Consider the following 12,925-nt stretch of genomic DNA (forward strand, 5'->3'; position numbering starts at 1 on the left):
TAAACCCTGAAATTTTTATCCTAAAAAATTTAAAAATTTAACTAAGTTAATTAACTAATTAATATAAAAGAAGGTAAATATACCTTAAATTGGTTAAATAGAGAGCTTATAGGTGGTGGTGGCATCAGTAACATTGAAGATTGAGAGAGATTTGTGGTAGTCATGGGTAGATGGCTACTGAGAGAAGCGACAAGTGAGAGAGAGAGGGGGGTGAGGTCTATCATGGATATGAGAGAGGGATAATTTCTGTGTGCTGGAGACTAAAAGTTTGTTTGAAAACGTGGTGCAAACCGTATTTTTTAAAATTTTGAATTTTTTTTTAAATTTTTTTTATATTTTCAGATTATTTTGATATGTTAATATAAAAAATAATTTTTAAAGAATAAAAATAATATTAATTTGATATATTTTTAAATAAAAAATATTTTAAATTATAACTATTAGTACAATTCCAAATACATCATAGGATGAGGTTGCTTGAGTTGAGAGCGGTTTAGAAGAATTGGAAAGCAGTGGTCAGGGGTGGGACATAGATAAAATAATAATTAGTGGTTGAATTTGATGACGTAGGTGATTTATAGATAATATATAAGATAGTAGGTTAAAAAATCTAAAAAATAAATATCAAGTTAGGCAATACTATCCATTTAATTTAACTTGTATAACTCATTAACAGTATAACCTTGTATTTTATAAAATTCTTGGTATAAAAGCATTTTTAATAACAAAAGTTATTTAGAAAAGCCATATGATTAATATGAGTTTTTGAATTGTTAGCTATTTTATATCTTATCTAATATAATATGTCAATATAGATATTATATATGATAGTAGATTAAAAAGTTCAAAAAATAAATATCGAGTTAGGTGACGAGTTAATATAGTCATCAAGACTTTGATACTATATTAAAAAACTAATTCAATCTAAAAGTTTAAATTATTAGATAAGATTTCAAGATATAATTTATATTAATTTTTAAAATAATAATAAAAAATAAGGAATAACAAATCGTTCCATTACTCGTTTACATATACATTTATTAATTAATAGTGAAGAGTGAAACATGAAGCTTAATATTAAATTATAGTACAAGCAACTTCCCACGACGGAGGATAACTTTTTTTTTTTTTTTGGCAACGCATATGAACATTTTTTAAAGCAAGCATGGATCGGATCAATGTGAACTTGGTCAATTGAAGCTGTGTTTCTGTTCTTTCTTCTAGTAACAGCACCAGTACAGTAGCCGGTTAGAGTTGACTAAGGTAATGGCTGGTGTTTACCATAATGTTGGATGCATGGGCCGGCGAGGAATCTACTGGGTGTACATACAAAGTCGCTGCTTTGTTTGCCGGCGGAGACTAGAGGCCCTATTGATCTTGTGGTCTGATTGAGTACGCTAATTCGTCGAGAAGAAAATCATCATGGTATTTACTGATATACATAACGTAGGCTTGAGCCCTCGAGTGCCACACTCATCTTCTTTCTTGATATTTTAGTTCGGAATCGAGGTTACTGGTTTGGGTTTCGAAGAAAGTTATTCATGGATACTCTTAATTGGTTTTGATCTGCGTGCTATATATTGAAAATTTCGAAAACGATGAAGTCTAAGTTGTAGCTGAAGCATCCGCGGACAAGAAAGATGGTTCTCTCATGGATATAATGGAGCTGCTGCAGGGAGACAGTTCCCTTCCCACAGCATGGTCAACGGATGCTGATACTCTGATGGATGATAGGAGATTAGGTATACATGCCAGGCCAGCCTATACCACAGGCATTCCCACAAGGGGTCAATATAACTCAGTTCGTTACTGATTTTTCTGTTCTTCATTGCCTTACTTTATGTCAATATATGAAGACGGAATTTCTTTATTGCTTTCCTTAGCATTGGCAGCTGTGTGTACATATATACATCTAATGAAGACACAGATCAAGGTTTGCTGGATTAATAGGCAACAAGACATCAGTTACTGCCATCTATCATCCATCCACCTCCAACAAGTAGAAAAACTCATCTGGAATCTGCTTACCTACTCCATAAAATCAAAGAAGCACACGGGTAATTACAAGACATGGATAAGATAATAAATAATATGATTTAACGTGCACATTTAACCAAATACTAGGCAGTAACAAAAGATTCAGCACAATTGCAGGTGTATCTTTCAGTTGAGGGGATAAGCATTTCGTCTCGGCAGTATGTTTAATTATTTATGGCACCTTGATACCTGAAATGTTCAAATAAAAACCTTAAAGATGCATTGATTTCTATAGTTCTACTACACATCTACAGGAAAAAAACATTTTTATGAACAAATTTAAAAAGCATATCAGGAAAGCAGTGTTCTAAATGAGAAGATGCAGAGTTTCGGGGACAAGCAATCAGCACATGTGCTGAATGTCATATATTTGTCAAGGTTACTCCCTTCATATGAAAGATAAAATTCAACCTTTGAACATTATCTTGCCAAAAAGACAGAAATTAAAGCAGTCTTTGATCCTCCATAATTTTAGCCTCATCCACAGCAGTACTCCAGCAACACTAAGGGCTATCGTATACCTTATGTAGAGAGAATCAGTTGCTCAATTCTTGTACTTCATGGTTTCTTTGTTAAATCCAATTGTTGGGAATTGCTTAGCATATTCTTCCACTTCATGACGGAGTTTTGAAATCTCAGATTGAAAGTGAGCGGACTGCATTGTAACCAAGAAATCCTTCAACTTTGTCCCTGGTTTGCAAGCAGTGTGAATCAGTGGACTCAAGAGCCTTAATAAAACCAACCATGATGTAGCAAGATATAAAGAAGCTCTGAGAGAGCAAGGAAAGATATTGAAGATCTACAAACCTTTGGTTTCAGCCTTCATCTTCACTGCCAACTTCACCGAAGCATCAAAGAAATCTGCCACCTTAGCAAAATCCTCTTCCACGAACCCCCTAGAAGTAAGAGCCGGTGTTCCTGACGTGCAATTGCATTCATCAAGAAAATTCGCTGTAAATAAAATCAAAGAGCATTGTCGTGTCAAGTAAAGGCCCTTACCCATCCTGATGCCACCAGGAACCATGGCAGACACATCACCAGGAACAGTGTTTTTGTTTGCAGCAATGTGAACAGATTCGAGCACCTTTTCAACTCTGGAGCCATCAATACCCTGCATGAAAACAAATATTTGTAAAAAAAATAAAGTGAAAAGAAAACGCTGAATTTTTTTTTTCACGTTTGAAACTAATAACTTCACAACCAATGTCCTATTGGCTCAGTTAGTATCGTCTTAATGCACTTTTTACCATTTGGGATAACGTACAAGGGAAATTCTTTCAAATTGAACATCCTCTTACCTTGTTCTTCAGGTTCACCAAAACTAAATGGTTCTCAGTTCCACCAGAAACAAGTTCATAGCCTTTCTCAACTAGACTCTGCAATATCAATAACATTCCAAGCAATTAAAGTAAAACTATTTGATCTACAGTCTGACGAGAAGAAGTTTAATCATTCAAAATTGTCATTTGGGTGAGTGAGAAAGTTTTGATATGCCTTTTCTTTTTTGTTATATCTCATAATCTGATACCTGAGCAAATTTTGAGCAATTACTAAGAACCTGCTCTTGATACGCTTTGTACTCCAGAGTTGTAGCCTGCATGTATAGTGTAGGGATATATAAGAAAAACTTTTAAATGTAAATGAAAAGTATGAATAAACTCCCTGCTACAATCTTGTTATTTTAGCATAAGAGGAGTAGAAAAGGGAATGCGTGACTGCAGTAACCATAGACTTAGCTTTCTTCTTCTTGTTTTTTTTTTTTTTTTTTTTTTGGGGGGTTGGTGGGGGTGGGGGGGGGGGGGGGGTGTAAAATATGGGGCTAAAAGCCCACAAAACAAATACAACAGAAATGCGGGGTAACCGAGCCCTGCAATATCAAGCAAAACACCTAATCAACGAGAGGAAAACCTAAGCAACCTGGTCTCACACCACCAGCCACTCCAATATTAGCCAATTCAAGCATCTGCACAATGGTTCTCTTCGTGAAAAATATGCTCTCGGTGGAAAAGACCTTACTTTTAACAAGATAAAAATTAGGCTAGGGCCATCGTGAGAAATAATTTCCCCCGGACTGCCTCTTAAACACTTCCTGCCTGTGTCGTACCAGTATCAAACACTTTGAAAACCTGCTTAGTGGTTACTGTAGACCTCAGAGGCCAACAGCCACGAGCCTAATATATCACCTAAATGTGCACTCTCCCTTATACTTGCTGACCTATTTTAAAGAGTGCTTCTTATACTATAAACTTCACGAAATTTGGCTTGCATATGGATAACTTGGAGTGATGAATTCACCCTGTTGGAGACTGCTAACCGTTTCTAGCATGTACAGCAATCTAGGAGGATTTTGGGGGATTTAATTTACTCAACATGCAGGAAACAAAACGCAAAATGTGACTATTATTTCAGAAGGAAGGAGTTTATAACTGACGGGAAATCTTATAAGCAAACTGACCTGTTTCAAAGCAACTGCTAAACCAGCAATTGTGTGGTTGTGTGGACCACCTTGAAGCCCAGGAAAGACAGCTTGATTGATTTTGTCCTCATAGTCATAAAAGACCTATAGGAAGAACTCAAAAGACAATCTTAGTTCCACTTCAAAGATACAAATCTATAATCATGAAATGTGAGTTTTCAGTCAGTATCTTACCTCTTTCCCTTGTTTGTTAACCTCTTTTAGCCCCTTCCTGAAGAAAATCATGGCCCCACGTGGCCCACGAAGTGACTTGTGAGTTGTGGTGGTCACTACATCTGCATACTCAAAAGGCGATGGGATGACACCAGCTGCAACCAATCCACTAATGTGTGCCATATCGGCCAACAGTATAGCTTTTTGTTTGTCGCAAACCTGTTAAAGATCAACACAGAGACTTAAATTCTATAAACCACCAAATGAGTTTAAAACTAAAGAAACCCTGATCCATAAGTTTGTTAACTGGATTGGTATCAATGTAAAGGATGTTACCTTGCGAATGCGTGCATAATCATATAGACGTGCATAAGCACTAGCACCAGCTACTATTAATTTTGGTCTGAAAAGAGTGGCACTTTTCTCCAGCTGCAATATCATAGTTTTCACATCAGATACTCATCCTGTTCCGCCTAGATAGGGATATGCATGGATAATATATATGCAATCACATATGCACAAAAGAACATGGAATCGTAGTGATTCATGACGTAGTTCTTTATACACATTAAACTGCCGTATTTATTTGAAACATAGCTGCTGTTTGCATAAATGGGGTTTAGAAACAGCAAAAAGTTGAAAGCGAACACAGGAAACAAAGATCATCAAAATCTACCCTGATTATTTCAGTTGCAGGATAGATTTTTGTGAAGCTGAAAGACAATTTCATCAGTCATGGTTTGTTTTTAACTGCTGGAAAAAAAAAGCAGAGAGAGAGAACACGATCATGCTTCATGGATTCATTGTGTAGTAGTAGACGGTACGTATCATTCTGACTTCCAAATTATACAAATAAGCATGTGTCATGAAATTATTGAGTAAAGTGGAGAAAGAATGATGCTTCGAAGCCATAAGATATTAATCCAATTTAGTTTTAGGTTGGACAACGAAGTACTGTTTACTTTCAACAACTTCTTCCGGTCTTCCATTATTTTCTACAAAAGTTCAGTGTGAAAAAGAAAAGGAATAAGTTACCTGATCATAGTCAATATAGCCAGTGCTCTCATTCAATCTGTATGGCATTGTCTCAAAAAATATTGACACTGCAGATATTTTTTTGGTGTCTGTCTGCAGAATAGGAAAAGAAACAATTTCCATGGTGAGTTTTGAATTCATAACTATTTGGTCATTAAAGTTTTAATAACATGTCAAAAGAATCATTTCAACCTAATAGTTTAAGCTGTTAGATGAGATTCTAAGATATGATTTATATTATTCTCTAATACACTCTTTCAAGTAAAAACCCTTTCAATACTTATAAGAGTATCTAAATTATAAAAGTTTCAATATATCATCTGAGAAGTATACATTCTTAAATACAAATCTTACAATAAATTAGCAGGGGAGCATTTGAATAAGCAAAGTGAATAAAGAAGAAAACATGAAGCACCTGATAGCCATGAGAAAGATGGCCTCCGTGAGGAAGATCAAGTGCCATGATTCTTTCATGAGGTTTTAACAATGCAGTGTAGACTTGAAAATTAGATGGAGATCCAGATAAAGATTGCACGTTGACTGCAGCCAGCACAAGAGGGAATAGAATTAGAGAAAAGCTCGATCATATGACAAACAAGCAGAAAGGAAGGTGAAAGCAGAGAGAATTAATTTTGCAAAAATCAAGCTCAACTCAATTACCAGCAATCTCTCGTAAGAATTAATAGTTGAAAAGAAAACAGAAGAATGCATTATCTGAAGTTTCTATTGGCATAGATAAAGTAGATGAATGTACCTCCCCATTTAGCAGGATCCAGGCGAAATGCTTCCAGAGCACGCTTCTGACATAATGATTCTGCCATGTCAATATACCTGGAAAAGAAAGGAAACAGAGCATTAAAAAACAATGAGACGATCGTGAGCAGAGCAGGCAGTAAATCCTCCTGCAGCAGAAACAGGAGAATGAAAAGATGTAGGGGTGAAAGTAGTTTGAGTTTGACGTACTCGTTTCCACCGTAGTATCTTGCACCTGGATATCCTTCACTGTACTTGTTGGTCATGACAGAACCCACGGCTTGCATCACTGATACGGAGGTGAAGTTCTCTGAGGGTATAAGCTCAAGCCCCTTTTTCACACAATTGGATACGTATATATAATCACAATTAAAATAAACAGTGATTAATTTGATTTAAGATAAATCTTAAATTAGCAGTAATTTAATAGAGTCGGAAGGAAAGTAAATATATTATTGAGTTGAACTTAATTATTATATAGCAAGGTAGGGAGGTACCTTCCATTGCCTAGCTTTCTCGAGCTCAATAATATCAGCAATTTGTGGGTCAACAACCTCTAAGGGTGCATTTAGCTGCTTTGGCCACTGTTAAATGCACAATTAAATAGGAGCAGCTTAACTCGTCATCAAAGGATATGGAAAAAATATAAAGTTTGTATATATATTAGTAATATCTTACGTACAGTGACACCAGGTTTCTCCTTCTCGTATACAGCTTCATCCGGCAAGGAAGACTGCAAAACAGAAAACCAGCATTTCAATATTTTCTCGAGCTTTCGCGGCCTGATTAATTTCCAGGAAAGAAGAAGAAGAAGGAAAACTACATGGATTTACATGTAAAAATGAACTTTAGTTATGTGAAGAAAAGAGAAAGGAGTAAGTTTAAAAAAAGAATCATAAATAAAGAGAGAGGGAGGGAGGGAGGGAGGGAGAAGGAGATCACCATATAATAGAGGGAGGTGGCTTTGAAGAGAGCGGGGCGAAGGGGCTTGTCAAAGGAAGAGGGGAGCCTGCGAAGGGCCATGGCTATTGCCATTGCCATTTCTGGTTCTTGATTAATGAATGCAAAGCTAGCTAGGAGTAGTGTTTTCTTTTCTTTCGAATTTTGATTGTCTTCTGTCGCCTCTCCTCTCCTCTTGGTGGCTTCTTTAGTTATCACTTTATCCCTTCATCTTCACTTTGTTCACTTGGTGTGTGTCTCAAATCTCAACACCTATCTGTGCCATTCGCTCCCTTCTCATGGACCCCACTGGCACTCACCTTCCTACCCTGTTTTATTTATTTATTTATTTATGCAATATCATCCACAACAATAAATAAAATAAATCCCCACAAAACTAATAACTCATCAAATACTTGAAATTAAATGATTGAATTATTAGAGAAACAGATGAAGCAGCAGCATGAAGTTAAAAAAGAAAAAAAAAGTATTCCCCCAGTGCAAGCACCTAGTCGTCTTGCAACCGAACATCATGGATTGCTTTCGGTTTGTGACTTGTATTTTTATTTTAACTAGAGCAATATAATTAATATTTCCTTCCCTTTTCCATTTCAAGTGTCATGCTAAGAAACTCTAAAGTGATGGAATTCCCAGTGGCTCTTGTTCCCTCTCCTTTCCCTTCCACTCAAAACGTTGCTCTTATCCACTAGAAGGAAAAAAAAAAAAAAACAGGGAAATTAATTGTTCGTAGTCATAACTGTCATTGTAAGGTTCCTCCCATCTCCGCAAGACTCGGTCAGGTTACGTCGTTTTCTCAATGAATGGTAAGAAAAAAAAGAGAAGAGGCTACATGTAAATTTGCAATTTCTGCTCTGACTGAAGAACTTGGTTCTAGCTGCAATATATAAAATTGATGATTGAGGTTTTAGATCTGGTTCTTCTTAATTTCCATGTACGTGCCATCATTTCCTTCTCAGCTTTTCTTTGGAAAAGAAAAATACAAGCCATGTTGGGAATAATTATCTATGAAATATAGTAAGAGGTGACAAGCAAATTAGATTACAAATCTGACCTCAAGGTTTCGACCAATCATTTACGAAAAAACAAATCACAAAATTATTATTGATTTCTGGGCTTAACGCACAAGAACTAGATTAAACGAGGTAATATTGATCTAATAAGATCAATAGAATATAACCCCATCTGCTAAAAAGATTTTTTGTCAAACCAGACAGCTGCAACATTAGCCTCTCTGAAGTATATTGGACTTTAACTTCCCATTCCCTCACCAGGATTTCTTTGGCTCTAACCACCGGTGCATAGTTGGCATCTACCTTGACATTGTGTCTTGTAATCAGGTTGACTGTCACCACCGAATCTGACTCAAATATTAACCGTCGCAACCCAAGGAACCAAACAAGTTCCAATCCAGTAATCGCAGCCCACAACTCCGCCAAGACCGAAGTGCACAGCCCGTGTTAATGTTAATTGCAAATCCCTTAATCCAAGAGCCCGTGCTATCCCAAATGAGACCCCCAGCTCCTGCAGCCTGGCAGCTCCAGGATTACCTCTGCTACATCCATCAACATTCCAGTGGGGGATGTAACCATTCCACAATGTGAACCCTTTTATTCCGAACACTGGCCTGATCTGTCACTGAGTAACCACGCCTGATGTCAGCTACCATGTACCTGATTGCATTGAGAGTGTCAGCCCCCTGTTCCTCCACTTGTCCAAACGCCTTCTGATTGCGTGCTTTCCACACCATCCAAATAGTAACACCAAGAATTGTAGCCCGCTGACTTCCATCTCGCATGACAGCCGTATTAGCTAAATTGTGTAATGTTGGCGTTGAAAAAAGTACTGTGATGTTGAGGTTCCACCAGCCTTCTCCAAATGTTTCGAGCTGCTGGACAGTCCCTAACCACGTGTAAAATTGTTTCGATTGAAGACTGGCAAGATGGGCAACACGGGTTATCTGTTAAATGCCTCTTCATTCCCATCTCGTTCGTCATTGCTCTATTATGATCAACAATCCAAAGGAAGCTCTTGATTCTCTCAGGTCCTCTCCATCCCCAAATAAATTTCTAAGTTGGATCTTTGCGGCGCGGGTTACTAGAGGGCTGTTCTTGCATCTGATATGCCGACTTCAGTACTGTAAACTTACCACTAGCTGAACTGCCCCAAAACCTCGTATCCTCCTTCATATCAGTAGCTGGAGGTTGGTAACTGGCTATTCCCATTACTACTTGCACATGTAGAAGATGTGCGAAAGCCTCCCAGCACCACTGATTATGAGGTGATACCATATCCATGACAGCTGCATTGATATTGTTAACCGAAGATACCTGAGGAACATACTGAATAAGAGGACCGAAGTTCTCCAGCCACTTGTCACTCCAAAACTTTACATTCCTGCCATTACGAACCGACCAAGCCGTTCCTGTAATTACATCTGGCAAAACCTTACAAATGGCTTTCCACAAAGGAGAATCCCTACCTTTAGCATGGACTTGGTCCGTGCCCTCTTGAGTTCTAATATACTTGCTCCTCAAGACACTAGCCCATAAGCTATCGGAGTCATGTAAAATACCCCATCCAAGCTTCATCACAAAGGCTTTATTCATAGACTGCATGTTCCTCGTCCCGATGCCTCCATCCAATTTCGGTTGGCAAAGAGTACTCCATTTGATCAAGTGGATTGCCTTTTTCTCTGTACTATCAGCCCAAATAAATCTTCTGACAATCCTCTCTATTTCATTGCAAATAGATTCCGGTAGCAGAGCAGATTGCATCGGGTAAAGTGGCACTGTAGCAAGCACCGATTTACATAATGTAATTCTACCCGCTAGCGATAGAATCTTGGCTTTCCAATTAGCTAACCTCTGCGGCATCTTCTCAATGATATAATTATAAGTATATTTTAGTTTTGTTGATGCTGACCTTCTGACCAGAAGCCTCACAAAACGAATTCAGACAATCCATTACTCTCCTCATCCGTTGTTCACTAGCCTCATTGAAAAGAAGCTTATCGTCTGCAAAGAACAAATGAGAGATTGATGGTCCCTTTCTGCCTCTGAATGGTTGCCAAGTACCTGCCTAAACTTCCTTGAGGATACTCTAAGATAACCTCTCCAGACATAAAACAAACAAGTATGGTGAAAGAAGGTCTCCTTGCCTGATTCCCCTCGCAGGAACAAACTGATCAGAAGCTTGCCCATTCCACAAAACACTCAAAGAACCTGTCTCCGCACAATTCATAATTAATTAGCTCTGTCATGCAACTTGGAAAGCCTGCCAGGATAAGAGTTTCTCGAATAAAGTCCCATCTGAGACGGCCATATATACGCTTTCTCTAAGTCCACTTTGATGGTCATGATACCTTTTCTGCCCATCCTGTTCCTCATCGAATGAACTACCTCTTGAGTCACTAAAATATTCCAGTTTAGGCACCTTTGGTAGCAGTACCAAATAAGAATGGTTAACTGCTGGAATATCCCTGCTGTTTGTGAACATCTCTTTTATGATTTCACTAACATCATCCCCCACCACTAACCAGTGTTTTTGTTAAAAGTGAGCTTGAAAGCCATCTGGACCCGGGGCTTTTAAGGGCTTCATGTCAAATACCGTCCTTTGCACCTTCTCGTCTGTAACTGGCTTCATCAACTTGTGTCTATCCCATTCGTCAAGCACTGGAAAATTCAAAAGAGATTGTGGAGTATTATTAGCTGAACTCTCCTCCCTTGTGAACAGCTTCCGGTAGTACTCAATCGCCATCTGTTTCAATTTATCTTCCTCCCACACCCAGTTATTATTTGCATCTTTTAGACAATGAATCTTGTTCTTCTGTCTTCGAATTAGAGTTTTGGCGTGGAAATAAGAAGTATTCCTGTCGCCATGTGTTATCCATTGACACCAGGACTTCTGACACCATAATACTTTTTCCTGACTCAGAATAAGATTATAAATTTATAATCCTTTAACAGGAATACTTCTTATTTCCACGACAAAACTTCATACACAATGGTACAAAACCATACCCTTCCGCCTCCATCATCAATTTGAGTGTGAGTGAGGTGTCTAGGGGACTTTATAATTTTCAAGCTTACCCTCGAATCATTCCAAAGAATCCAAATGCCACCTGATCGCCCACATATCGTTGGATCAGTTAAAGCCAAGGTATTAAATCTGCGTACTCTTTTAAGGTCATCTATGGAGCAAAATCGGCTGCTCCCTACCCCCTACAATTCCAAAAACAAATATTCATCATTAACATAAATATAGGATAGAAACGAAACAGCCCGTTCCACTTCATGATAAAGTTACGGTTTCCTTGGTAACAGCATCTCCTTCTACCATATCTGTATCCTCCCAATGAATGTCATCCATTGATTCTGTTGAAATATTAACCTAATCACCATGGACCTTCTTTACTATCACCATATTTCTACCTTGTTCGTCTGGAGGTCTCGGAGCTTGAAATTGACTGGAGCTCTGAGCTTCTTCTGCCTGCATTCTGCTAACTGAATAAAGTATCAAACTGCAGATGATTAGGGCTAAACGTCTCCTTGCTAATGATAGTTCCAGTATTCATTTTATTGATTTGGGCTTGATGTTAGGCCTGACTAATGAGCGTAAGTAACTCTTCTTTCTTGTTTGCAACAGCATTCCCATTAGAGTCCCCTTTAATGTTCTTTTGGGCTAGTGGCCCGTGGCCCAAGGTTCCTCTATCAGCCTGCTTGCTGCCTTGACCTGACTTATAATGCCAATTGCCTCCTTGTCAACCTTTGAATCGTGACTTACTTCCCTGAATTCATGTCGACTCCCTGATACTTATTATTCGCTTTCTCAGCCATGATAATTTCCACATTGTCTTCTCGTAAGAAATTAAAACGAGATCACTTTGCCCCATTTATCTCCTTATTTCCCTCCATCAAATCCGATTGTGATCTGGCTTTCTGAGGAAATCTCCTCAGATTTCTCGTCCTGCTAATCTCTCCAGAATCCGATCTTTTGCCGATTTTTCTCCCTACCTTTTTTGCCACCATCCACTATCCATACGCTTCCACCACTTCCGATCTGATCACCGGAGCTACAACAGATCGATACTCAACTTTTGTTGAAGAACGTGCAACAATCTTTTGTTTCTTTGAATTCCAAGAGATAAGATAATGGTCTAAGTACACAATATAGGCGAGGAGTAGTCATCTTTGTCACCAATCCAGTCTGCATAAGAGAAGGCATGAAGAGAGATTGAAGAATTACTATGAATGATAATCCCTTCTTCTAATGTACTGCATAAATAGTGCAAGATATGCTTGACAAGAGCCCAATACTTAGTTGATGGTTGATGCATATATTGTGATAACTTGTTGGCCGCGTAAGTGATTTCTGGACGTGTTATGGACAAGTATTGCAGACTTCTCATAATTGTGCGGTATTCTGGAGGATCAGAGAGAGTTGTTCTGGAGTGTATACTAATAGAAGGATTGGTAGGCAGTGGGGTGGAAACAGGTTTAGCAACTGTCATAT

The 12,925-nt window shown here is 38.2% G+C and overlaps 1 protein-coding gene across 4 annotated transcripts; it reads right to left on the reverse strand.

Moving 5' to 3' along the window:
- Positions 1–1,847: 1,847 nt before the first annotated feature.
- Positions 1,848–7,652, reverse strand: LOC133705481 (serine hydroxymethyltransferase 1, mitochondrial). 4 transcript variants are annotated; one of them, XM_062130724.1, is made up of 16 exons: positions 7,397–7,651; positions 7,137–7,187; positions 6,952–7,038; positions 6,665–6,786; positions 6,456–6,532; positions 6,117–6,241; positions 5,702–5,794; positions 5,003–5,095; positions 4,688–4,885; positions 4,493–4,597; positions 3,566–3,631; positions 3,336–3,413; positions 3,037–3,148; positions 2,845–2,955; positions 2,559–2,727; positions 1,848–2,028 (listed from the first exon to the last, which is right to left on the reverse strand). In XM_062130724.1, the coding sequence occupies exons 1-15, from the start codon at positions 7,493–7,495 to the stop codon at positions 2,582–2,584; spliced, it is 1,563 nt and encodes a 520-aa protein (XP_061986708.1). In that variant the 5' UTR covers positions 7,496–7,651; the 3' UTR covers positions 1,848–2,028; positions 2,559–2,581. The 4 variants fall into 4 exon arrangements, with proteins under 4 accessions (XP_061986708.1, XP_061986711.1, XP_061986709.1 ...); XM_062130727.1 differs by having other exon boundaries at positions 1,848–2,031; XM_062130725.1 differs by lacking the exon at positions 1,848–2,028 and adding an exon at positions 2,059–2,226.
- Between the last annotated feature and the right edge of the window lie 5,273 nt (positions 7,653–12,925).

The sequence above is a fragment of the Populus nigra genome, chromosome 10, assembly GCF_951802175.1.
Source record: "Populus nigra chromosome 10, ddPopNigr1.1, whole genome shotgun sequence".
Lineage (NCBI taxonomy): Eukaryota > Viridiplantae > Streptophyta > Magnoliopsida > Malpighiales > Salicaceae > Populus > Populus nigra.